Raw genomic sequence first — 27,534 nt, 5'->3', positions numbered from 1 at the left:
CTGTGTTATTCTGCTTCTCTTCAACAAGTTTCTATACTTTTTCTAATAATTTGCAGAATGGTGCCTAGTAACTTGATCAGAGCACACCTAGAAATGTTAGTAATGCGACACTTAAATATTTGTCTCCGTGTTTATTGAATGCTGTATCTTACTCTGGCATGTATTACAAGATCCTTCATCATTAGTTCTCGGTTATGTGCCCAGGATCTTCTACTTCTGTCAGTTTTGTATTTTAAGATCTAAGCCAACTTTAATTTTACAGTTATGCTGATTTTAAGATTTTGAAAGTTATTACTCCCATTTGTAGTTTTTTTATGTCAAAGTACACAATGGAGATTTTAACTTTTGTGTCAGACTTGTTTGCTCATTACTGTGCATCAGAAGTCCTGCAAGTTTGGAAGAGAGAAGGTGTTTTCTTGATGAAGCTGGGATTAAATGATAGGCAGAAAATGTAACTTGACCTGTTTTGTAGAGTTGTGATCATCTCCACATTTTGTGTTGTGATTCTGTATGGCTAATGTTGACTGCCCTTAGGAAAAGCTACATTTAAAGGAAGAGGGGAGGAATTAAATGGAGTTAAGCTCTTAGTGAAGCTTGTAAAGGTTAATGTATCCAAGTGTTACTTGGTTGAAAGAGGTCCATTGATAACCTCCTGTATTTTGCTCAGCCACAGAATCGTTGGGGTTGCAATTTGTTAAAAATAGTTTCTTTTAATCTGTACTTAGGGACACTGAAATACTATAGTCATACTTTTCCAGTTTATTCTGCAGCATAGCTAAGCGTGCCTGAATACATCTTGTTTTCAAGTACTGCTTTGATGAATTTAATTCTTTGGCTTTGGGATAAAAGCAGTGTATTTTACTTGTAAGCAGTTGGTGTGCCATCCTCCCAATCTTAATGTGTGGGACTGTTCTTTTTTTAATCCGAAGGAACAAGCATAGTAAGAGAAGCTCTTAGTGGGACTGATGAGATGTATTGACAGGTTCAAATATCTTTTGAAAGATAGGCAGTTGCCAAGTTGCTTTCTGTATGCTTTACAGTATATTGTGGCTGTTTTAAGAATTACGAACTATAATTTAGAACGCATAGGTGGTTTGAGAAGGAAATACCTGGTCTGCTGTTCCTTTAGGTTTCCTGTGTAGTCAAGGGGAGTTACTGATTAACATGTCACACTTCAGGCTAGGAAATAAAGGATGCCGTTGTTAACGGTGCAAAACAGTTGGATTGATGTTAGATGACAATGTTTTGAAGTCACCCAGTTGTTTTGCTTATACGGGAGGTGTTTTGACTTAACTTTTATTCCAGTAGTGTAGAATCGTATGTCTGACCGTTTATTTAAAAAACTTTAGAAGTTAAACTCTCGTAACCCTCCGCTGAGACCAGTAGGTGGTGCAAGTCATCTGTTGGAGCTAAATGGATCAACTTCTTTCAGTAGTTTCTAACCTGCAACGTGTTGTTAACATTTATGGGTAAATGGAACACACTGTTATATCACTAGTCCATATTAACCATCAATACAGTAACAACACAAATTAATGTACACAGTGCACGTGCTTAAGGTAAAATAGCGTTTATCTACTGGAACAGCTTCTAATGAGAACTAAGAGAACGGGGGTTCCTGACACTTGCCTGGCTTGAAAGACTTGGGGTTTTGCCCATGTCTGGCTGGTTTTCCATGATTTAAAAAAATAATTATCAGTCATAAGTATACAAGATGCAGTCCTACTCCCATGTGGTGTGTTCAGAAGGCAAGTACATGAGGTTCTCACTTCTTGCCTTATAGTCAGCATATTTCTGAAATTAAATGTAGTTGCAGAGGCAGGAAGTGCGAATACATATATTAATTGTGTAACATGATTGGCTATAGTACACCAACTAACTTCAGTATGTAACTTGCAGATAGCTGGAAGTCTGAGAAATGAGGCAGAATGTAAAATGCTACTTGTTCTTTTGTGCCCTGAGAAGGGCACTTGTGCTGAACATATATATTTTTTTTTCCTATATTGGAGGGGAAACTATCTGATATTTGTTCACGGAACAAATATAAGATTCCAGCTTACCTTCTTAGTCCTCTATGCATACTGTGGCCTAACCTCTTATACACTTCTGTCCTGCACTAGAGAAGGTGCAGGGTCTCATTTCCAGAGGAGTTACAGGCTGTACTCTTAACATCGCTTGTTCTGATTCCAGCCTGTTTTGAGCTTTTCACTTGTGTTCCTAAATACTACGCTGCATTGGGGGCCAAATTGCAGAAACCAGTCTTATCTCTAGCAGAGTCAGAAAGTAATAGAGTTAGGAAGCTTGAGGTGAATCAGTGGCTAGCAGAGTAAAATTCCCAAGTTTGTAGAACATTCTCATGAATCAGTCTTGAATGACAATTAAAGTAGCAGCTTGCTTAAAAACAAAAAAAAAAGGCAACTTGTTGCTAGCTAGTGTAGGCAGGCTTGACTGCCTTTGCAGGGCTTTATTTAGTAGTAATTTAACCTAACATATGCTTTCTTCAGCAGATAAATGGAGGGACAGAGTGGGGTAGTGCGTATGGGATAGCTCAGAAGCCAAGTGACTGGGGGCTCATCTCAGATGCACACGAATGCACAGCATGGATGAGAAACGGGCAGGTGAAATGAGAACTCTGTGTGCGTTGCACGCCTGTGGTCTCCCTCGGATCACAGGAACAGGATCGAGCAACTGGGGTGCTGTGGTGCATGCTCCTTACAAAGGCTGGGCAGGGCAGATGGAGGGGGGGTGTTTCTGCAGAGGTATGGCCTGAACGCGCAGAGCTCTGCTGCGGAGGGGGGCAGTGGGCCCATCGCGAGCTTAAGGGTCAGGATTAGAGAGCTGACAGCAAGGTGGGGGACATTACGGTGAGCATCTACAGCACATCTGCCCCATCAAGATGAGGAAGTGGACAAAGCCACCTTGAGATAACAAGAAGAAACGTGATTGTAGGCCCTGGCTCTCTTGGAGGACTTGAGCCACCCTGGCACCCGCTGGAGTGGAGGAGGATACTTGCATCTTTGCGTGTTCTGGCAGACAAGTCAGTGGTGGTGTGCCCTTGTAGCAGCGAAGGGTGACCACACGCTGGGCTCCACTAGTAACAGCAGGCTGAGGAACGTGATTGGTAGCTGTGAGGCTGCACCTAGAGTAGTGTATCCAGTGTGGGGCTTTGCAGGACAGGTAGATGGACAAAGAGGAGTCAGTCCAGCAGAAAGCCACTGAGCAGGATCCTGGGCTGCAGCACCTGGTGTGTATGAGGAGAGGCTGAGGGAGCTGGGTCTCTCTGAGAAGAGAAGACTAAGGGGCAGACCTAACTCCTGGTTTCAGCTGCCGAGTGGGTGGGAGTCATAGAGAAGGTGAAGCCAGGTGCTTCTTGCAAGGGCACAGCAAAAACACGAGACAAAACAGACATCATCTTCACCAAAGGACTCCAGCTGGGTATAAAGAAAAAAATTTTCACCATGAGGATGGTCAGACTCTGGAATGTATGCTCAGAGAGGTGGAGGGTTCTCTGTTCTTTTTCAGCGTTTAACTGAAATTAGCCTTGTTTTGAGTAAGGGCTGGAACTAGAGGCCTTGGGTTCCCTTCCAACAACATAAATTGTTCTGCGATAGGTTTTTACTACTCTCGTGTTCTTTTCTGAGCTGCAGCTGTCCCTGCAGAGCTTTGCGGGTAGGCTTTTTGCTTCTGTCATTGTGGTCAGCAGCTCTGGAAACACCTTCAGTACTTTTCCAGGTGCAGGTCAGTATTTCTGCACAGCGACACACTGATTTCAGGCAGTTAAATTAGTAGGTGGTGGCCTGCATCCTCAGTAAGGGAGGGGAGAATGTGACCAACTTGGAGGATTGTCTAAGTGGCTTAATTAAAATGCACTTTAAATGCTGGGAGTGCCCCTAATGCCTGTAAAGAAGCTTCTGAAATACAGGTTGAATCTGAGCTAGTTGGAAGACAGAAAAGTGTTTTGTTATTGTCATGCAGATCATGATGCAATAAATATTTCACATGAAAGAAGTCATTCCAGTGACATGAAAATGGTGTTGGCTTCCCAACAAGCCTCTAGAAATGTTAGAAAAATGCCACCTTTGTAATTACTATCTATAATTCCCCTAGAGAAATGTTTGGAGTTTGAAGCTCTCAACGCTTCTTTAACCCTCTCACCTCCCTTCACCTACGTTTACTATTTTCAAAACTACTAATTTCATTTGTATTTGCTTGTAAAACAGGTTGATAGTGAGTGCTGTCTGGAAACGTTAAACAAAAGCTGTACTAGTCAAGCACGTGTCAGACAGGCTTCGTCTTTAGGAAGGAATTTCCATCAAAATCCCAGGCACTTGAAACCTATTAAAAAGCTTAGATTCTTGTGTTGCAAGAGTCTTTATTTTAGTTTTCTTGTTTGAGGAGGGAATAGGGGGATATAAATAAGAGCTGAAAAAAGACTCCTTTCATGGCACCTTCAGGTGTGGGAAAGACAATGTTGCTGTTTGAGCTGGAGAAGTGCCTAAAAGCTATTTGCATTCTGCATGTTATCCAAATCATTCTTCTAGGTCAAGGATCAGTAATCACCATTGCAAATCTGTAAATTATAGGTGGCATTCAGTTGTGCAGCACTGGAGCGGGTAGTCATAGTATCTCCTAGTTGATACTTCCAGCTCGCCCACTTCGTCCTGACAAGTCCTCACTTGGTGCAAAATAAATCGAAGGATTAAGCTTTTAGTTAGTTTCTTTTGCATCAGAATTTTGAGGCTCAAACATCAAACTGGTTTTCAGATTTTTAAAAAATAATCAAATTGCTATTTATTTAGGGACGTGTGAATCTGTAGCTGCCATACCATTCTTTTTCTCTCAGCCTGCCAAAAAGGTGGATGGTAATTCCAGCAGTAGTTAAACTTTACTTAGAATCTGTGTTTAATTATTCAGTTGGTTTTGGGTTGTTTTTTTTAAATCACAGCCATAAGTTAATGAAGTTCTCAGTTGCAGAGTGTGACCATATGAAAAACTTTTACTTTGCATGTGTGCAAAGCTCTCTGGTTTGTCACAGTATCTTTGGGGTCACTAATTTGAATATTGTATACAAGAATATGGTATACTCCCCATGAAAGAACAGTGAGCATATTATTGTTTCTGCTCTGTTTAATTTATATCCACAAACAGAAAGGTGGTACATTAGGAAACTGCAATGGAGCTCTTGGCAGGATGATTTTGTCTTGACTTGTAGTTTCATTTCATTTATCATGTATAAGGGTTGTAAAAGTCTTTAATGTTTTGTTTACATACAATTTTGAGTTCCTTCTCTGTGCAGAATGAATACAAATGAAGAAATATTTGCTTTTTACAGCAAAGAAATAGAACTTGTTCAGTATGTTCTTAGTCTGCACTAGTTTAAGGAAATGCACAGGTTAGCAATTTAAAAGAGTATTAGTGTTGATGGAGTGCAATAAACTTAACCTCTTAATTTTAATAATGTATGGAAACTTGCAAGGAATAAAACACAAAAAAAATATTAATGGAAATAACTTTCCTTAGCTGCCTCTAATCTTTGAAGACCATGCGGTAATATTGTTTGATTACTGGATCCCAAAATGCTGTATTTAATTAAAAAGGAAGACTGGCACAAAACCTCTGCAGTGTAAGGCGTTATGCTGAGCAGCGGCCTTAGCTGCTTTCCATCTTTGGTTTCTCTGGAAGGTTTTGGGTGGGGCAGTTTCACTATATGGAGTTTATGAACTTGCCCATGACTCTACAGTACTTGATGAGTTCTTGCTCTGCCGTTTCCATTGTTCTTTGTTATCGTATAAGAAATGGAGGTTTATTAGTAATTCTTAAGAAATGGGCCTTTGTTTTCCAGAAGCCTAAATACTGTGTTGATGGAACGGCAATGTTCAAAAAAAAGTATTGTGAAACCAGTTTTTCTTGTCTTTATTTAAATTAGGATATTTTTGCCTTCATGTCCTTGACACTTGCTCACACTAGCTGTTCTGTATGTAGGATTTCCTTGGTCTTCAGTGGTCAGAATTCAGTGTGAAGGTTTTTTGTTTGTTTTTGACTCTTAAGCATCACGCAGCAGCCTGCAACACTGAGTTCTCTCATAATCGGCTTACGCTGGAACCACTTTAAATCAAATGGTATAGTCATGCTTCCCTGACCATGGATTGTCACCAGTTCCCTTGTTATTGGCACTGGCACTAGTGTTCATGTAGCTGCTGAGTTCATCTTTCGATGAGGAATTTAGCATGTTAAAATAATCAAGGATGAAATGTTGTATAGCATCTGATCCATTAAAACTAGGCGGTTGCCAAAAGAGGCAATCCCAGTTCTCCTCTCTGGCCTTCATCTCTTGCTGCTCCCCTTTTTTGGTCTCATAGCTACAGAATAATTTGGTTTGGCTTGTTCACCTGATGAAAACTATTCCATGAAAAAGTGAGGAAAGTTGTCGTCTAAAATTAATCCTTTTGCTCCTCTACAGCTGGTCCGTGACCTGCTATCATCATAAACATGAGAAGATTAACATTTTCTTAAATGCGGATCAAGCAATATCAAAAGCCTGTTCTTCAGATTTAATGATCTGACTTGTGTTTGCTTTCTCTTGGTATCTTGACTTTTTTAGAGCATACGCTAATTAATTTATATTGTGAGTTGGATTAGCAAACTTGCTGCAGTAAGATAAATTGGATATCTGCCTATCCTCAAATTGGAAAAGTGTCTCAATGTGTGGAATGGAGCTGTTGACTACCATTGCTCAATAAACCTGCTGCCTTTGACAAATTCACTATGAATGTGCTACTTGAATATTATTTAGCTCCTACAGAAGGCTATGGAGATTTAATGAAAAAGAATGTATGCATGGAAATAAATTAATAAATCAAGTCTCTTGTAACATTGGGAAGACAGAAAACGTGTCTCTGCCAAAGTGTTTAGGAGATACTTAGAGAATCTTGTTTTATGAAATATCCATTTGTCACTTTTGTCTGTAAAGTTCCTTGAGGGTAAGAGACTGTTGAGCTCTGACAGCAAGATTGTGCCGAGTTTTTGAGGTGTGAGAAGATTTGCTGTGTAAACCATCTTATATTCAAAATTCAACTCTGCTGATGGATCTTTTGTATAATAAGCATGCATGTTTAAAAGTTGGGAAAAGTGTTAATCATTCTGTGAAGTAGCAGGCTGTGATAAAGTGAGAATTTTCCCTTTTTATGCCAGCTCCTCTTCTGTGGAGCTGTTTAATTCTTAAAGGGTAATAATTTTGTTATTACTTAACTGAGAATGAGGAGGAGTGGTAAATCAAATCTAAATAGTGCTGTTACATAAAACTCTAGTCTGAATGGCAGTTCTCGGTAATAATTTAAAAACAAACTTTACTTTTGAGAAACATAAGTGAAGGTTTACTTTCCTTTTCTATTACTTGGACAGATGACTGTTACTGTAAGTAATATATCTAGGCTGTGGAATGGGAAATAAAAGGCACTTGGTTTTGGTTTTAACTGTGACTGGGGTGATCTTGTAGGTTGGGTGCACAGGTGTATGGAAGTTTCTTTAGAATATAGACAGAAACAATACTTTTTGCTTTAAATGTTTTAGTATTTTCAGGACCCAAGTCTTGTAGAGCAGGGCTGGTCTGCCATGGAGTAGTTGCAACCGCAAAGTGAACCATCAGCGGGAGCTGGTGGGAGGGAGACGCTGGTGGGCCTCTTTGGGTCCCTGCTGCAGGGCAGAGGTGACCTTCTGTCCCATCTGGAGAGAAACAGTGGGACCCTTGACAAGCTGTGGTCATCGTCTCCTTGTAGAAGTGTTACTGAAGATCCCTCTCCTTACTGCTCTGAAACGCAGCTTGCAGCCTGCAGCCCTTGGCCACGTGAAGAGATAGGTGTGTGATGGTACCATCAGGAGCACTCCCAGCCTTACCTTATAACCGAAGAAGAAAATGTTTGCTTTCTGCTTCTCCTGCTTTTTGCCACAGGGGAGTTGTGTGCATGCCTCAGAGCCCTGCAGTTCTTTGCTTTGCCGTGCTTTCTGGCTAGAGGAGGCAAAGCAGAGCTCTGCTTGTGTGCTGCTGCGTTATTTGCGTGTGCTTCAGAATGATGCCAGGCACTCCCTTCCCTCAGGGTCTAAAAATATTGCTGTTGCAGCAGTCTGCTTCAGGACCAAGATCTTAATTGCATCAAGTGGTATCTTGCTGGCAAGAATAAGACCCAAGATTTTATTTTTCTGCTGAAGAATTGTTTTCCTCTTTATCTTGCTGAATCTGCTGGGGTTGGAAAACCTTTAAAAACTTGTGCAAAAATAGCCAATTATTGGTAACCTATTTCAGAGTAAATAAGACTGCAATAAGTATCTTTGAGGAAGAAAATGTTGTATTTGAGTTAAAAATGCCTTTTTTTTTTTTTCCTGAGAATCCTGTTTTGTTTTTTTGATTCTGAGCTCATTAGCTTGCAACCTCACAATCAATATGTAACAGCTTGCTTGATTGTTGTAGAAAATAGTGATTTTGTGCCTGGTACCCCTGATGTAATCTCAGGGCTTTGATTACTATCTCTAGGTTCTTAACATATAATACTCAAATGGTATAAGCAGGAATTCATGTAGAGTAGGAAGGAGTCTGTTGTTTTACTGATACATATTAAATTTATGTTACGTAAATGTGGCTGATGTAAAGGAGTGAACTCTGATTATTTGGAAGAATGAATGCATTTATTGAATTGTAAAATTTATGTGTAAGTGGACCATTCTGAGGTTGCAAATAACCAGTATTGTTTTCATGGTAGGGTGATTTTGGGACTAATTAGGAAAATTAGAAAAGGCAGGAGACTGGTTTTTGGATGTGGCTTTCTCTTGTGTTGCTTAATCCTTCAGGTTAAACAGCAGGGAGCCTGGTGTGGAGCTCTTGTCCGGCTGCTTAGTAGCACAGCACCCAGTGTTCTGGAAGTGCGTGCAATGTGATTTCTGTGGCTCCTCTAGAGTCTAAAGCTGCCCTTCAAACCTTGGACTCTGGATTAGAAGGGACTACTTCAATAGAGCTGCAAGAAATAGCATATTTATGATTGCTTCAAGTTATACATTTGAGAATAAAAGACAGTACTAGCGAGTTCAATTCAAAGACCTGCCCTGTAATAGTGGAATGAAGGCCAATTTCTAGTACTAAATACATCCCGAGGGCATTGGATACGTGCCTGGAGATCCCTTGGTTGAGCTCACTTCTGACTTGAGGGAGAAAGTACGGCAGGGTGGAGAAGTGCAGCAGGTAGCAATACTACCTCACACTCTTTGTGGTGCTGGTGCTGGTTTCTGCCAGCTTGGAAGTGTTTGTGGGGCTGTGACTTGTGGGCGTAATTTTCCAGCCAGCTTAAGCCAACACCAAGATACAACTGGGTTTGTCCACAGCTGGCAGAGCCACCCCAGAGCGAGCTAGTTCAGGGGAGCCTCGCTGGTGGAAAGCTAACGCAGCCACAGCAAACGAAGATGTGTGTTTAAGGAGGGAGCTGCTACTGGGAGCATTACCTTCAGCGTCAGCCCGGGGTGTCTGCAGCTGCCTTTACCATACTACCAGTTTTTCTTCCTCCATGCTATGTGGCTTGCCCGTGTAAAGAGCAGGACAGCTTTCAAGCCGTACCACTGAGCCAGGTCACGCTTGGTCTCTATGATTTTTTTGTTTCTGCAGAGGAAAAGTTTTGAAACTCTCTGTTTGTGTCTAGAACTGGGAATCATTGCAAAATATTTTAAGAAGCTAGGAGGGTCATCAGAGTACAAGGATTGCTGTAATTTTACTGGGATGATGTCACTCTCTTTAAGAACGCAAACATTACAGGTAAATTGTAAGATGTGTCACTGTGGGACTATTTATTCCTGGTTTGCTGTTTCTGTTAATCTACCCTATTATAAAATACCTCTTCGTCGCTAGAAGCCTGTAATTTCACATCCCGCACGTGAAACAGTAATGTACTTTAAATTCTCAATTGAAGGTGTGTACACTGTTGTATTCCTTCACCATCATCTTGAAAGTTTTGCTATTTAGGCAAGCTGTATCTTTTAGTTTAGCTCTTTCTTTTTTTCAGGTTGTAACAGTGGTTTTCGGGGGGGGGGAAGCTGTGAAGTCATTTGATATTGCAGAAGCATTTACAGCACGTTCTTAACTGAGGAAACCAACTTTGTGTCAGCATGCTAAGAAGAAATATAACAGGTCACGCGGTTTGGGCAAGAGCAGGTGGGAAACAGCAGAAGAACTTGAGCCGTTTAGCGTGGAGGGGAATACATGTGAGGGTGCAGGCTGCTTTTTTGGCAGACGGAGCAGGAAGAAGCCTTGCTTACCTGGGCACAAGGCTCTCGCACGGGCTTGTTGGAATTGTCTGGGCTGTATGCTTCTGAGCTACAGGCCCCTATGCATACAGGCATATGTGGGAGAGCAAAAAGAGAGCTTACTCAGATGAACAACTTGTGACACTCACTCGAAACATGAGATTTTGGACCCTAATGCTATTGTAGGGCCAAATTGTACTCGTTTCATTCAAATAACAGAAAGATTTTGACCCCTTGCGTGGGCTATTCTCTCTCATGTGTAACGTGTGCTAGAGAGGTATGTATACAACTCATCCAGAGAGCAATGTTCAGAGTTGTTGATGAAACAGAAACCTGGATTCAGATCTTGTGTCTTGAAAGTACTGGAGGAACTGGTGCTTATGGCAAGTCCCCTGCAAGGCTGCTCCTGCTGCTTGGATAAATATTGCCACCAGCTGGAGGCTTGTTGCCAGAAATCACAGCAACTTCTGTCTGCGCACAGCCTCCAGAAACCTCTTGGTGCGATCTGGCTGTGTTGAGAAGATCATTGATGTTAAGCCTGTGGTGTATGAGTAAAATAAAATGACTTTTGATGGTATGAGTCTCTCTAAAGCTGCCGGTTGCTTGTTCCTCAGGTTTTGTGCTATTTTTATTTCAAATTGTTTACCAAGATTGCTCCAGTTTCATAACAAAGTCTTTTGTGCATAACTAAGCATTTCCAAAAGCATGTGTGGGCTGTCTAGGTCTTTTGCATTGTTATTTCTTTGTGCTTGTCTGAGAAATTTTGAATGTTATTTTTATAAATGCATGTAACAACTCTGTATTGGGCAAGATGACCTGGGATGGTCACTGTGATTTTTATGCTGCTAAGAAGTGTCCTGAAGTAAAGTCATTCTCAGTATCAGGCTTCAGATACCCGATTTAGGCTCCTGTGTGCCCATCTTAGGTGTCTGCCTTAATACCTCAAAGGCTGTAAAGCGTACTGGGATTTGTCATGAAAAGAGCTTTGCAAATTTAGGGTGATATTTACCAGTTACTTGAGGCGGTGATAACTGGCTTTTGGTTGATTTTTGTGAGAGAGAAGATGCTTGTCTAGGGAACGGTTGGGTCACCAGGGAGAAGTTTATAAAAGCAGCTTATGACAGTGCCTTGCTTATTTCTGGCTGAAAAGCACAAATGCTGGTATTAAATCAACTACAGCAACTTGCTCTAGCGTGGACTTCCTGCAGGGTGTTAAAATCCCAGGTGCTTTTTGTGGGAAAGAAAACCCAATTAGAACAGTAAGATGGTGGCTTGGGTTTGCCCTGCCCTCCTGTTGAAGAGGCAGTACCTGAGGCTGTAGTTTATTACGTTATTCTGGTAATTTCTATAGGATTAGAAAAGAAGAATCCGTCAGTTTTATATGTCTGGGTTAAGTGTGTCCAGGGAGGGTTTGCCTGGGCTGCATTGGATTTAAGAAGAGATCTGAGTTTGAAAGAAACCCAAGGGACACCAAAATAATGGCACATTAAGTGTTTTCTACTTTCCTTTCTGTAAAGAAAATATGAAATTAAATTTGGTATAACTGCATATTCTGAAACTTTTGTGGTGAGGTGAAAGTCTTGGCGTATCTTAAAGCAGTCCTTAATACGCTACTTTTGTAAGTGGTGTTTCTCTGATAAAATTGTCTATAATCAAGTTGAACAGTTAGACAGACAAGCTGATCTTATTCTACAGTCATAGAAGAGCTTTAGCAGACAGAGAATACAAATTTATGCTCTTCTGAAGTCTTGGCTGTTGTATAGCCGGGGGAGTTAGCGCCTTTAAGATCTTCCTAAAAGTAAGTCATCTTCTCCTGTAAAAGAGTGCATTCTTCATTTGATTTCAGTGTTAACGCTTTTTTCTTTGTGTCATGTGGAATTTGTAGTTAGTACAGTTTTTCCCATGGAAATGTCCAGCAGAATTTTGGATTTTAAGTTACTTCTCTATAGTAGCAATTAAATACATATATTACTTATTATTAAATGTGTATATATATATATTTTGCTGATTATATATGGATCCAAGTTTCATAATATGATAAAAAAAAAAAAAAGGCAGAGTCCTTTTTCTGAGCAGAGGTGCTTGGAGGAAGCGTTCTCCTTCCTGCCCGCGTGGGAGGCGCAGAACTGCCCAGGGGTTTGCATGATGTTGGTGGAGGAGACATTAAAACCTGGGTGCTTTATAACTCAGCCTGTTGTACAGCTAACTGGTTTGTTAGCGTTTTTTTTGTACTGGTCAATCCTGCTCAGTCATTATAAATATTCTATTCATTCCAACTCTAGTCTTATATTTTAATCTGTTAGTTTAGTTATTATTTCTACAGACAGAATTCTTTTCATCCCTCTGTGAAGTCTGCATACAAATCAGGCTTGGTTAATGTTTTCGCGTTAACTTAAACTTTTATATTTAGCTCCGTAAAAGCCTAGTAATACAATTAAACCCTCCTGACAACCTCTGTTGTGGCAGCATTCAATGCAATAACCTTAAAATCGTGATGAAAAATGCTGCATAGACATAGCAAAGGAAGAAGCAATCTTTTCTGATGTCGAATGAAATGTAAACCTCGGTGGAACGGAAGCGCTGTGATGAGACTTGGGAAAGTGTGTGCCATTTATTAGATGGAAACCAGATTTTTGTTGTCTCTTTTTGGTGTGGAGTGTTAGTCTTTTGTCTGTTAATAGCACGTCTGAGAGACGCCTGTTATCAACAATAAAACACAGGAAAGGATGAAATGCTTTCAGTTGGATTCCAGAATATCCAACAGAAATTTGGAGTTAGGTGGTTGGTTTTTTTTCCTCTCTCAGGGCACGTTAAGCCTAATGTTGCTTGTTATTGCACTTCAAAGCCGATAAATAGCCATGGTTTTGAATAGCAGGAAAAAAAGGGGGTTATCGTTTCCAGCTTCAAGAAGAGTACTTGTATTGGTTTTCAGTTATATTATCTGAAAATTTGTTTGCTATTTTTGTGGTTTAATTTGCAAATTTAAGTAACCATCTTGAAACAAAGATTTCATTTGTGTTCTAGTGTGGTTTCAATAGTTATAATTGTTTCTGTTATCTTGGCTGTGCTGCCTTAGATCTGTGGTGGAAAGTTTTGCCTCGTCTTCCTTTCCCTTTCACTGTGTGGTAGAAAGAGAGACACACAATTTTGTCAGCTGTTGTTTGCACTTTCTTGGACTTCTTTAATTTGTTTCTCTTTGTATTTTCTTTTTTTGTTTCCTCAGTCGAGCTTTATCTTAAAAGCACCTTGTCATTTGATTTCATTATTACTCGTGAGCATTAGGCATGGCTTACAGATGCATTATCTTGATGTAGCCCTTTCTGTTCAGCAGCCTTGTATGTATTTTTACCATACAGGAGATTGTTATGCAAAATGTGGCACGAACACAAACCTGTTAGCCTTATATTCGTGGTTGGCAAACAAGGGGGGGGGGAAGACAGAACAGTACTAGGAAGGTCATGAGATGTTAGTCTAATTAGCATGATTTTGGCAGAGGAAAATTGTGTCAAGCTGATCTGAGAACTCTTTGAACTTGTCATTGTTGTGGACAAAGGAGGAAAAAAAAAAAGAAAAGAATAAATTAGAGCTTTCAAAACGCCTTTGACAAGTTCTTATCCAAGAGGCTGTTGAACAAGTTGAGGAAGTCGTGGGATGAAAGTGAAGGGTTTGTTTGTGTAAAAGGCACAAGCCGGGGGTGGGGAGAAAGGTTTTAATCTTGGCAAAGGTAAGCTCAAGAATCTAGAAGCTGAACTTGAGATATTCTCTAATGATCAGGATAACAGCTGGCTAGTAAGGTACTGACACTTTTATCGGTGACACAAATAAGGTCCAAACTTTTAATGAAAACCAAAACAGCCCGACGGATTGGACAGAACAGGGATAGTTTGGATTTTAATGAGAATAAGTATAAAGCAATACGAATAGAAAGAAAGACTTAATCTGTCTGTGTTTTACAGGGCTTTATGTGGATTCAGAAAGGGTGCTGGGCATTTGTGTGTCAGGTTGAAGGCAAGTCTCTGTGCAGTTGGGTTTTAAAGATAAGGTACTGCGGCATTATACAAATTGTTGCTGCTGGTCTTTTCCAAGTGCAACATTTATTAAGTTTCAATGAGTGATTCCATGTGTATATGACTGCTGGGATTATTGATTGTGTAAGGACCTCTTGGAAGAGAAACTAAATGCTCTGGCTTGAAACATAAGCTATTAGAAGGCAAGATGAGATCTAGTACAGAGGGCAAAGTTGAATTTTGCACATTCTTGCATGTTTGAGATTGGTCATCAAAAACAGAGAAAACAGTTTTTTATACTGGAAATTTTAATATGGAAATCATGGAGTAGTCTGTAGCTTAAGCAGGTTGGATAAAACCACCAAACCCTGGTTTCCTACCCCAGGCAAGAGTAGTATTTTTCTAGATTAAAATTCACTTTTACAATGGGATAAGCCCTCCAAATGCATATGTTACTTTCTTCCTAGTACTTTTATTAAGTGAAGAAAAGGTGTTTTAAACTAGAACTTCATGCAGCTTTGCAGGTAAGAAAATATGAAGGTATTCATGACTTCTGCCTCTTTATGGATTGATGTGTGGTGATATTTCGGTAATAGGGAAGTAATAAATAGGCTTACAAATCCTGCATATCGCCTGGGGAGTGAGAGGACATAACATCAGAACAGTGCAACCTCTTGTGTCTGTTTGCCATGACCATAACTGCTAAAGACCAAGCAGGGTAACAGTAAGAACGTGTGGGTATGATTTATTGCAAGTTTTCAATGAATCCTGTCTTTTTTGTTTTGTTTTGTTTTGCCAAAGGAGTTGTTTCCAGATTATGGGACTAAAAATGACCAAATTCCTTGGTTCCTGTGAAGAGGAACAAGTTGGCAGATACTGCCCCTAAGTAAGCTCTGACAGGGCTGAAGACACTTTGAGGGGAACATCTGCAGATGGGATTTATTCCTGCTGTTATCCCCTTGGGAAAGTAGGGACATTTGGTTAGTAGATTTATATTTAGTCTGCTAAGCAGTTGTATTGTGTATCCTTAGTGTTTTTTTGTTTGTTTGCTATTTTTTTGTTGTTGTTGCTGTTGTTTTTTTTAATTTTTAACATTAAAAAATCTGGTCTTTACCAAGTGTGTTTGTTCACCAGTTGCTGCTCGTGATTCTGAGAAAAGTTTGTGATGTGAGTCTTAAGTCTGGTCTGCTAGGTAAATTGTGGGGATTTTTAATAAAGATGGCAATGTATCTGCCGTGACAGAATCATACAATTCTTCTTATTCCTCCAAAGTGTTTGACAGAAGCCTGAAAGCTAGAAATTGTGCTCTTAAATGCCAACAGGGATCAGAATTGGAAATTATTTGGCTATTATGACATTACTTATATCAATCTTGTTCTGCGTTCTTGCAGTAGGTATCTTAAGTATATTCCTGTCTACTTTTCACAAGTCCTGCATACATGCTGAAACTTGAATGTATCTTTTAGAAGTTCCCCATGTATCCTATCATTTTTGGAAATAAAGCACCACTATGGGTCAGGAATGTCAGTCATTAAACTTAGCTATTAAGGCAATAGTGGAATGCATAAATATAGAGGTAGGATTTTTCTTTTGTCCTTTTCATTAATTTTTGTTTGGTATAATACAGAAGGTTCCCTGGAGTGGTGTGGGTAGACCGCTTTCTGCAACAGAAGGACATTCCTTTTGAATTTCTTATATACAGAAATGTACTTCTACCTATCCAGGCATCTCTGTCTCTGGTGTTACCGTAGACAAAGCCTTTGTTTCTTGAGTGACTGTCTTTACTAATTAGCTGGGGCAGTGTACCATGTTAGCCTCTGTGTACTGTTTCAGGTGTCTGTCTCTCTCTGCAGAACACTGCATAGTGTAATGTAGAGATTACTGCTTTCAAAATGACCAAAAAAAATTGTCATTCCCAACGCAGTTTGCAAATGCTCCTGTTATTGAAACTGATGCATTTTTCAGCCAGTAAGCAAAACAGTAGAAATAATGTGGTGAAAGCCGTCCTCTGCTTGCATGTCTCTAAATTAAATTAACTTCCCTGCTGAAGCCAAGGTATTGATAGGTAGCAAGTTAATGTGATTAACCTGAAATCTACGCAGTATATCATGTGTGGAGGTCTCTGAAGGGGGCAGAGTTCTTCCATCGTATTCCTAAAGTGTGACCAAGGAACATTGGACTCTCTGGCGTTCCAAAATGAACAATATCTGACTTCCTTTGTTTAACTGTGAATGCAAAGTAATGCAAAATCTGTAAAGATGACAATGTTAACCAGTGCAAAAAAGAAAGCACAAAATGTGTGGAAGTTGTCTTACATTCTAGTGGGAAAACCATAATTTAATGCTCTGTCACTTCTCATTGAGATTTATGCTTGCTTTCAGCTGCACTTAAAGAATATTTATTTCACTACTTAAAAACCCCAAAATGTCAGGGCAGGCTGAAGGGAAGGCAAGCTGGGGGTCAGTGGTGACAACAAGACAGGTAGAGACAGTACCCTATAAGGACGCAGTCCTCCAATACCTGCATGAGGCAAACGGGGTATATCTGGTGACAGGTTTGGCCAACAGTCTGCGTCTCCAGGCAAATCTACAGTGATGATCTGAGGTGAGGCAAGGAACTCAAGTCAATGGGTCATGGTGTGGATCAGTGGGGTGCATGGCCACGCACAGGCCTGGCTGCAGCATAGCCCAGGTGAGAACCAAGGATGAGTGCCTTAGTTTGAATGCAGCTCTTGAGTGAAGATGAGGAGGCCCCAGACGAGGCTTCTTACACCTCTTTTACACAGCTGTTCACAGTGGTTTTTACTGCTAAGATTTACCTTTGGGAATCCCAAGCACCTGAAACCAGTGGCAAAGTGTGGAGCAAAGAAGACACAACCTCATTAGAGGAGGATCAGGTTAGCAAACATTTAAACAAATTGGGTGCACACAGATCCATGGAACCCAAGGAATACACCCCCAATGCTGAGGTGGCTGGCCAAAGTCATTGTAGGACAGATCTTGATTGTCTCACGAAGGTCATGATGGTTGGAGGAGGCATCTGAAGATAGGAGTAACGTTTGCTTTCGTCCAATCCTCAAGAAGGGCAAAAAGACCTATCCAGCGAATAATGGATTGGTCAACCTCATCTTCAGCCTTGGGAAGGTCATTAAGCAAATAATCCTGTAAAGCACTGCTAAATATACTAAGGGCAGGATGGTGACTGGAAGTAGTTGGCATGGATTTACAAAGGGAGAATCATGCCTTACCAACCTGATAGCCTTCTACTGGAAATTGACTGCGTTGTTGGATAAGGAGAGAGTGATGAATATTGCTTATCTTGACTTCAGCAGGCTTCTGTCACTGTCTTTTATTATATCTGATGAAGTATGGGCTAGATAAGTAGACAGTGTGGTGGACTGAAAACTAGCTGAACTGCCAGGCTCAAAGGATTGTGATCAGGGGCATGACGTCCAGCTGGAGGCCAGTTACTAGAGGTGTATCCCAGGGGTTGATACTGAGGCCATGCTTGCAGATACCCAAAATGTGACTGAACACACTCCTGGGCAGCTGGCTCTAGTTGACTCTACTTTAAGCAAAGATGTTGGAGTCGTCAATGTCCAGAGGTGCCTTCCAACCTCAAGGATTCCAATTCTGTGATCCAGGGTTGCACAGCTGCACAGTGTCAGTGTTGACTTCGACCACAGACAGTAAAACTCTGCCAAGAGTGTTTTATTTCCTACAGTGTGAGTTTTTCCTTCTTACTATCTGTTCTTTCATAGTCTACTGGATGACTTTTTTTATGGTGCAGGGAAAGGATTAATCTCAAAGTAGATTCTGAGCTTTGACATACCTGTAGAACAGATGTTGGCATTTGCACTTGAAACTTTCACTCCAGTGCTGTTCATTAGATATTCCAACTATTAAAAATCACAGTAGCATGACGTAGTCTGAATATCCTTGCTTTCTCAGCTTGAGCGTCGTCCTGGTTTCATTTGTTCTTTTATCAGGAAAGTTGGCCAATGGATACAGACATAGAGAAAGGATAATTAGAAACTGCCAGATAAACGTTTTCATTCTAATTAGTGACGTAAAAGAATTATAGACCATGCCATGCTAATATTGTTACGACTTCTTATTTAGGCTGAATTTGGTTGAAGCTTTTGTGGGGGATCCAGAACTACGTCAGTGCCTTCAAGAAGATCTCTTGCGTCGATTCCCAGATCTTAACCGGCTGGCAAAGAAATTTCAGAGACAAGCAGCAAACTTACAGGACTGTTACCGAATGTATCAGGCTATTAATCAACTGCCTAATGTTGTACAAGCACTAGAAAAACATGAAGGTAATGCTACCCCTGTCTGTTTTCAGTGTTTTATACCACATTGATGATGCAAAGAAATAGCGTGTAGTCTTCCAAAGATTACCTTTTCCCTGTGTACTTTTGTTGCAGGAATAAAGGTTAAAGACGTTTGAATTTGAAATGAGCTGAAATTCTGAAATACCAATCAGATACTTAAAAATAGACATAGCCAAATCTTTACAAGAAAAAGCATTCCAATTAGTGTGTAGCTGAAATACTTGAACTGTTGAGTGATGGTTTGGTAATATTTGACGTTCACTTGTCTGTAAGAGTTCCTGACCAGTTGTGTGTGTGTGTTATGATCTTAAAAACAAGATAACCGTTCATTCAGAATTGTTGTGCTCCTTTTGAAGACACTTTGTACTTTGTTTTTTTGCATTTAATGACAAGTCAGTTTAAGCGTTATTGGTATAATTTGCCTTTTTTTTTTTTTAATTGTAATGTTCTGTATTGGATAAGGGTAATGTGGCAGAGTTTCTTCTGATCTTCATTAGTAGGAAGCTCAATGCTATGACAAGCAAATCTAGAAAATACAAAGGTTGTTATTTCTTTTCCTTTTCTATATGTTACCAAGAAAATGCAGAATAAGATTAAAGTCAGCATAACAGAGGCATGATTCAATACAGCAATAGCAGTCTTAGCTTGTCAGAAAGCATAGTTTCGTAGAAGCCCATTGATTTTTTGAAAATCTCTGCATAAAGCAAGCACCAAAGCCTTTAAGAGAAATAATTTTTGAAATGGTACAGTTACAAAAATTTCTTTCCTCTGTTTGAGTAGACAGTAACATTACCCAGTATTTTGTACTTTTCTGTACTATAGTTTTATGACTTCAAGTAATGAAACTTATCTTCTAAAATATTAATCTTGAATTAGTTTTTGATTGTTGGCTGTGTTATTTCCAAAAGCAGTTAGATCTGAAACTGGGAAGGAGCTGGCAGATACTACTTTTTTTTTTTTTTAAAGAGCTGTGCCACACTTTAGCTGCCTCAGTCATGTCTCTGCTTTTCCAAACAGACTCTGCTTGTTTTTGCCTTGGCATGGAGCTTTTGGGTTTCCATTTTAAACGGAGGTATTCGTTCAAAATGCTTGCTTCCTGTCTTTACTTCTTTTTCTATTAGTTGTCTTTTTTGGATCAACAGAGTTTTTCTGTCATAACATTGGGGTAGGAAAACAATTCCATTTTTAGAAGTTTTGAGAAGCAAGCTGTGTAAGGCAAACTGCTAAGCTCACCATATGGAAAAATTAATAAACTGCAAAAAGTTCTCGCTGTTTTACATGTGAATCAGTTGGCCTTAGAGCATTTATCAGCAGTATATCCAAGATAATTTAAAATAGGTGAAATGTGTTGTTTTTATTTTTCTTCGTACCCATACGTCTTTGTTTGAAGTACAAGAACGGTCTGGTAACTTTGAATGTATGTGACTGATTCAGACTGGATCTGATCACTTTCTAGTTCAGGACTGTATAAAATCTTTTAATTCACAAGAGATGGAAAGTCAGAAAGATTTTTGACAATTCTGAGTATCTGCCAGTTTCAGAACTTCATTTTCTCGTGAATGGATATGGGGAGACAGAGCAACTACACCATGAAGTGATCAGCAGTGATTGCCTTTCCCTCAGTATGAAGCATTGCTTTGTTGAGATGCTTGTTTTTATGGATGATGAAATCTGAGGAGGGGGATAGTGAGTAAAGACAACTTTTTTTGTTTTTTTAGACATAAGAAACATACGTAAGACAAGAAGGGACTCTGAGTCATCGAATCATTTTGTTATTGCTGGTAAAAGGGAGCAGTTGTTCATTACTCAAATTGCTGCGGCATAAAATCTAGGTACTTAGAAGGTGTCTGTCTTCAAGAAGCTGCTGAAGCATCTTTCTTCTCATCTCAGACTGACACTCTTTATTTTAAGCCTGTAAACATGCAGTATACAAGAACTGTATGCTGGGTTCTAGGTGTATTTTTACCATATTGTATACAGTGGCTTGAATACCCCCTTACTGCTTTTGGAAGTACCTCTTATTGCGTGTTCCAGTTCTGTTCTTTCCATGACTGTTGCGCTGATGTGTTATAACCATGTTGTGATCGAACTTGTCTGTTTCCCATCCTTTGTCACTTCCAGCTGATTATTCCCCTACTCGTAGTGGAAATTTGTTTATTTATCAATGCATCATTGTACTCATTGTTAAATTTTACTTCATTTCTATTTGCCCAGTTTTCAAGGTCAGTTAGTTATGTTCCTGATTTATTTTGCTCCAATTTCACCTACTGATCTCTTCAATGTTGTATATATTAGTGAATTTTATAAGCAGCCTTCTTTTGTGCATTAATATTGTTAATTTACACATCTTAAAAAGAAAAATGCTTGTATGAGCCCTGGAGGAGCTGTACTGCTGGTGTCCTTCCAGCTCATTCAACTTTTGCAAGCTGGTGATGTCCTCTCTGTCTGCCTTCTGATCATTGTATTAATCATGAATCTTGCATCTTGGCATCCAAGTTAGGTCTACAGATTTCCCTTTGTCTTAGGCAGTTCTCTCAGACAGACATTGCGCTATACAGGTATGAACCACCTCTAGTAAACTCATACTATATTTTATGCCAATTTCCGTTTTGTTCCTTGTTCTTTCCTCACCATTTTTTCTAAGACCTTTTGTACCATCAAAATGGCTGGTTTAAGTGCATTTAGTCATTGAGATGTGGCTGTTTCACACGATACAATAGTGTCAGTTTTCATACTTCTATTTGCTGCCAAACTAACTATAGAAATGTTTCAAGTTTGAAGATTAGTGCTTGATTCTAATTTCTGTACAACGTCTTAAACCATATTAATAGTAAAGTCTTTAATGCATGTAATAAACACTTATCTGTGCTTCAGTAAGTAAATTATGGTTTAAATTAAAAGCTGTACCTGGGAGCAGATAGCCTTTGTGATCAATATGCATCTCTGCTTTTGATGCTACGTAGGTCTATTATTCTTTCTCTCAATGGTTAGCCTACATGCTAATAATGCTGCGTAGGTGCAAAAGTGGGTTTTTTTTACCATGCATCTTTTATATGAGTTTATTGAATGAAGGTGCAAGACAAGCTGGAGTTTAATATAGATTTTTTCAATGGTGTTTCTTTCTCATATTCTCTTAATGCCAACTGTTACGCTTTTGAGAAAAAGCAGACACATACAACTTTTATAAATCCTCAGTATTCACTGACTCCGCTATTTATTTCCTTCAAGTGTTGGATAGTGAATATGAAGTTGGATTGAAAGTGTAAATCAATTTTGGAATGTATTAACTTGAACCATATCATAAATATATATAAATACATTAGTGCTTTATGTAAGAAATTAGTATTTTCTAATTTTTGAATGTGACATCTTCCTACGGTGTCTGAAGATGTACTCTTCAAACTTATATAATTAAGTATTATGTATAGTGAAACTTTCCTATTTACTCCTTTTAAGAAAAGAAATTGTAATTACTACTTTAAGTTCAAGCACAATCATTTTTCATTAATTCAAGAATACTGAAGATCATTTCATTGTGGGTGCCGTGCACTCTGTCAGCTGATGCACTGGGAACTGCCAAGTCCGCTCTGAAGAATGGATGTGAATCTTCTGCTCTTCAATCTCTTCCTTCTTTAGTGCCTCCTTTTATTTTCTAGGTTGGTTTAGATGTGTCATCTTACAGGAGGGGAAGAAAAAAAAGATGTGACAGAGCAAGAGATCTGGAATAAAAAGCAAGCTGTACTTTATTTCAGATCACTCTTAGTTTTGAAGATTTTTGGTCAGCAGAAGACTCCATTTTGACAACTTCAATAATCTCTCAACAACATGTAATTTTTTTTCTCTATTTAGAGATACTAATCAGTTAAGAACTTAATTTGAAAAGCTTGGGGGAGTGGGGAAGCAGAAAGGCACAGGAGGAAAAGAAAACAAACCAGCCTGCTTCTTTGTACTCGAGTTGCAGTGCTGAGAGAGAAGAGGGACTCCCTTGGGTAATTGTGTTCTGACTGTGTGAATTCAATAAATGTGTACGAAAGTTTTTCTTAGGAAAGATTAGGAGTTTTTCCCTAGTCTGAGAAATTGGGAGGCTCTGGAATAGCCAGAGCTTAATTCTGTGTTTCTCTGTCAATGTGTCAAGCCTTGCCTGTAAACGTCGAAGGCAAATGTTGTGATTCTGTACATAATCCAATGACTATAAGCTCATGGTATTGAATTCTTTTTGAGGCATTTTGTGTAAATCATATAGTCAATAATGCTAATCTTTCGGTGATTGAATCATAACTTGAAGTGGCTGCAAAGATGTAAACGTTAATTTACTGACAGTGTTTTTACAGCTGGCTGCTGGATAGGTGCTTATTTGTAGGCCTGAAGAAAATAATTCTTTGACAAAATTGACACTATCTGTGCATGCTAAGTTAACTGTGAACTGGATTTTGCATTTGATGCTTACAACGTTGTATGAACTTCAAACAGTATGTGTGCTATGCAGTTATACCTGGTGCTACAGAGTATTTGTGATAACAAAATACGTTGGAAAAGACTAATTTAATTTTGATGACTTAATTTCTATTTATGTCCATATTGTAACCTACCAAATATTCCCAATTTTTGGTGATTTTGGATTACAAAAATTAAAAATTCTGAGTGTGGATGATGAAACTTCCACTTTGTATCTTTAAAATTGGTTGCTGTAGAAACACTTTCTACTACCATTTCAACTTTTTATGTGCAAGAACAGGTAATGTTCAGACAGCAGGTTTACTTTCAGACGGTTGTTTGTCTGTAATTTCACTCATAGTACCAGATATGAACAAAGATGAATACATAGAAGCTTAATCAGAATATAAATTGGATAATGCCAATTTTAGAATGCGTGCGTCAGTGAAGTAATCGTAACCAATCTTAATAAAAATTAACCAGCTATGTAGTGGTGCTGTTTATCTTGGATAAGTGAGTTCTGGTAAAGTTGTGGGGTTTCGTGAATGATAATTTTTCTTGTTTGTTCTTAACAGGAGCTCACCAGATGTTGTTGTTGGCAGTGTTTATAACACCTCTTAATGATATCTACTCTGACTTCTCAAAGTTTCTGGAGATGATAGAAACAACATTGGACATGGATAAGGTATGGGCTGGTGTGTGGGAGGGGGTTTACTTAGCAATTAAAGTTTCTCACTGAACTTTGCAATCTGCTCTACACTCACTAAATTTAATTGATCATTAAGTAGTTAGCGATAATTTAGCTGTGGAATATGTGAACACTGTTGTTAGTATAGCAGTTGAATATCAAGATATTCACCCACTGTCTGAAATTCTCTAACCAATGCTAGAGAATGCTTTGGGTACCTGGATGCTGTGGACCTGAAACTATTTTTTAAAAACCTCATCAGTATTAAGGCTGGGGAAGTTTTTTTGTCACTTTCCTGCTTCTTCATATCTTCAAAGTTACTGTGATGTGCCTCAAATCTAGAATGTAGCCAGAATATGTTTATTACGTATTTCTTTGCTTCTGTAAAGTTCATTAGACTTGCATCTATTCAGTGGGATTAAGTCTTCATAACTAACAGTTTGCCTCTCTGAAAAATGATTGACCTAGGTATGAAGACTGACTTTAATTTCCAGTGTAAAGACTTTTCTCACTAGAGAGAAAGCTACTACAATTATCTTAGCCTTGCATCTACACTTGCTTATAAAATATTACTGATGATAGGACTGTGCTTGCAAGGGAAAACTAGCATTTTTTTCAGAGGAAAAACTGGCCAAAGAAAGCTGGAAGGAACATTGCTGTTGCTTAAATTTGTAGTGGAAGGGATAACGTATGAGTATGAATGACTTCCTTATTATTGTTGGGCATTGAACACTTAGGACACAGGCAAAAACATGAACTGTTGCTTAACTGGGTGAAACAATGCCAAGGTTTTTAGTGAGTTTTGTACATAATTTTTTTCCCATTGTATTTGTTAGAGAATTGGTGAGACGTGTTTTGAAATGTACATGCTTGGTTAGAAATGTATGTAATGTTCCTTTCTCAATAGACATTTCAGTCACTTTGGAAGGCTTTTAGGATTGTCCTAAGTGTGGAATCTCAACTGACTGTAGAAATATGAGATCTACCTAATTATGTGCCAGGCATGATTGTAAGGGCAAGGTGTTGAACTTTTGAAAAATGCTGTGGCATTAAAATTTTGAACATGCGTGTTTCAATCCAAAGGCAAAACCACCACTTTTTATCTTTGTATTGTGTATGCATTCATCAACTGCATTTTACTGTTCAAGGAAGGACTGTTTGATTGACACGTTGCTGTAATTTGTGATATATGCTAATGAAGAAATTTATAGCTTTATACTAGCTACAGACCATCTGTTGATGCAGCTTGTATGCCCTGGGACTTGTTTTCTTTAAAACCAACAGCTGTTCTAAGCCTTCACCCCTCATAGTCCAGCTCTTCGAATTTCTTTTCAGTTTCTACTTTAAAAATGTTTTGTTGTCCTTCTGAACAGAACAACAAGTCAGTTATTTTTAATGATGTCCCATAGAATCTGGTGTTTTGGATTCGCTTGGGTTTTTTTCCCCTTCAAGATACTGGAAAATAGCTATAAATAAACCAATACTGGTTTTACTAGAAGAATAAACCTTCTTTGTATGAATGTTAAAACTTGAACTTTGACTTGAAATTTCTCTTAGATTTACAGGGAGTTCAAGTCAAATACCCAGCTCTGTTATGTGTGTGACTGAAGGACAGATTGTCATAGCAACTAAATTATGTCAATAATCCATTCTAATATAAGAAGAAACATCTGAGTTCAAAAAGGGTGGGGTGTGGTTATTCATTTACCTGGCTGTAATAGAAGTTGAGAAACTGTCGCTTCCATTCCCGTCTTTCACAGAATCATAAGGGGCCTTGGAAAAACCATCTACTCCAACCTCCTCCTCAAGTCAGGGCAACTTCCAAGTTTGTTAGCGCTTTCAATATATCAAGTTTTGGTTTGAGTATTAAGAGCACAGCCCTTTACAGAAGGACTTGTTTTTCAGATTAGCTAGCTAGCTCAACATAGTCCTAGAGCCTGCAAACGATTTGCTCTCACCACATTAATTTGAGCACCCCTTGGAAATGTGAGTCGCTTGGGTCTTATTTCATGTAAGTAGACATACACAGGTATCAAAGTGTTGTCAATGCTGGGAAGTTAGTCTGCTACTTACCACACTAAGCATTTTATACTCCGAATCATTTCAGAGTAGGTCTGGGCAAAAACTTAGATTAAGAAAAATGCAGTGTGTTCAGTAGGACAAAAGGCAATGTCTGTCTGCTCCTTATCCATATTGCATTAAGGGATTTGTTTTCATTATAACCCTTTGCATAACTCCTGCCAGTAAAAGGTTATGTATAGAGTGAAGGTGGTAGTAAGAGTGTTCAGACCAATCTCTTGTACGTGTCTGCATTCCTTAATCTCTGAAGCAAATGTAACATTTGTATTTAATGCAGTACTGAGTTGCAATTTAGACTTCAGTGCATTTCAGCAATCAATATATCAGTAAAATGTCACAATGATGATGAGTATTTTTATTCTTCTTTTGGGGAGATCAGAGGGCAGTGAGTTGGGTTCACTGGCATTTTCTTTGGTTTTTCTGGTGAGGTGTAGCCTTACTGGACCATAACTGATGGTGAATTCATTAGGTACAAAGCACGAAGAACTCAAGTACGTGGTGTTCCATGTTCCTGTTAACGCTTGTTCTGCCAGATTGTTGGCCACATTCACGCTGAGGGCTGCGGAAAAGAAAAGCGAAAGTTTGCTTTAAGTGACTTACCTAATTATAGCTGAGAGACTGCTGCAAGGAGGAGCACAGCTTGAGAAGATGTTAGAGGGTAATATATTTGTGGGTGCCTGATGTTTTTATATTAATTAGTAGCACTAGTTTTTAGTATTTTTAGTAAACCATAATCATTTTACTTCCTTGGAAGTTTAGCTGAGCTTTTAATTTAGTTTTAAGATGTTCTCTATTCACTTGATCGCGCTAGGCTTTCACTTGGAGAGCGTGGTCAGAGGGAGTAGTTCTGCTTGTCACCTGCTAAGGGTTCCTTCACCAGGCATGAATGAGGAAGGAGATGCCCTATAGTAGTTGGGGTGGGTAATGCAATATATTAGAAGCTGTCTTCAAACCTGGATCTTACACCCTTTTAAATTCAGATTTTCAGGCTGAGGTAGTGGGATACAGTCTGCTAGATGTCCTAAAGACTTGGTGTCTACACCTGGAAAAGCCACTGGGCATTTACCCTGGGGCTGGAGTGCCTGGTCTGCTCTGAACTGGTTCTCAAACTGCTGTGGTCCCTAACCCAGGCTAATGTAAACTGAAGATGAAGTAATTTTGCTTTTAATGCTGCTGTCACGAAACTTCACAGCAGTTTAGGATTTCTGTCTTGCACACCAGCAGCCTCTGGGCTCATTCGTCATCACAGGTCTATTGGAGCTGTAACGGAGTTAGCAACAAGCACATGGAAACTAACGCCATCCCCGTGACCGCTGGACTGAGCGGTGGGTGAGGCAGTAACATAGCCTTTTTGCTCGCTGTAAGCTTTAGCCACGTATGGATCTTTGCTTGCAGTGGAATGAAAGCTTGTCTGCAGTGAGGAGCCCATGAAGGGTGGAAGCGCAGGGCACAGCTTCGGTTCTGGTCAGCCTCTCTGACATGGCAGCCTGGGTGAAGGCTGGAACCAACAGCCAGTCTGGGCGCCTGCTGGGGCTGCCGGAGCCTCATGGGTCCTTAGGAATGTTACCTTCCTTCTTCTCAGGTTAACATGGTGTTTGCATCCCAGCCTTTCCAGTTTCTGTTTCAGATCCAGGATCTGCCCTACAAAAACAGGAATGGTCTTTTCTGCTGTATGCTTTGTCATAAATACCCCTTTCTTAATGACTCCA

General features: G+C 39.4%; 1 protein-coding gene across 2 annotated transcripts in view; it reads left to right on the top strand.

Annotated features, from left to right (window-relative positions):
• Window positions 1-27,534, top strand: part of MSH2 (mutS homolog 2) — a 53,598-nt gene that overhangs the window by 8,886 nt on the left and 17,178 nt on the right. For both annotated transcript variants that reach the window (XM_054195766.1, XM_054195765.1), the window contains 2 exons: window positions 18,410-18,609; window positions 23,634-23,743. In XM_054195766.1, coding sequence (XP_054051741.1) covers window positions 18,410-18,609; window positions 23,634-23,743 — 310 coding nt within the window. The remainder of the gene's footprint in view (window positions 1-18,409; window positions 18,610-23,633; window positions 23,744-27,534) is intronic.

The sequence above is a fragment of the Rissa tridactyla genome, chromosome 3, assembly GCF_028500815.1.
Source record: "Rissa tridactyla isolate bRisTri1 chromosome 3, bRisTri1.patW.cur.20221130, whole genome shotgun sequence".
NCBI lineage: Eukaryota > Metazoa > Chordata > Aves > Charadriiformes > Laridae > Rissa > Rissa tridactyla.
This window is presented reverse-complemented; position numbering and strand designations above follow the sequence as displayed.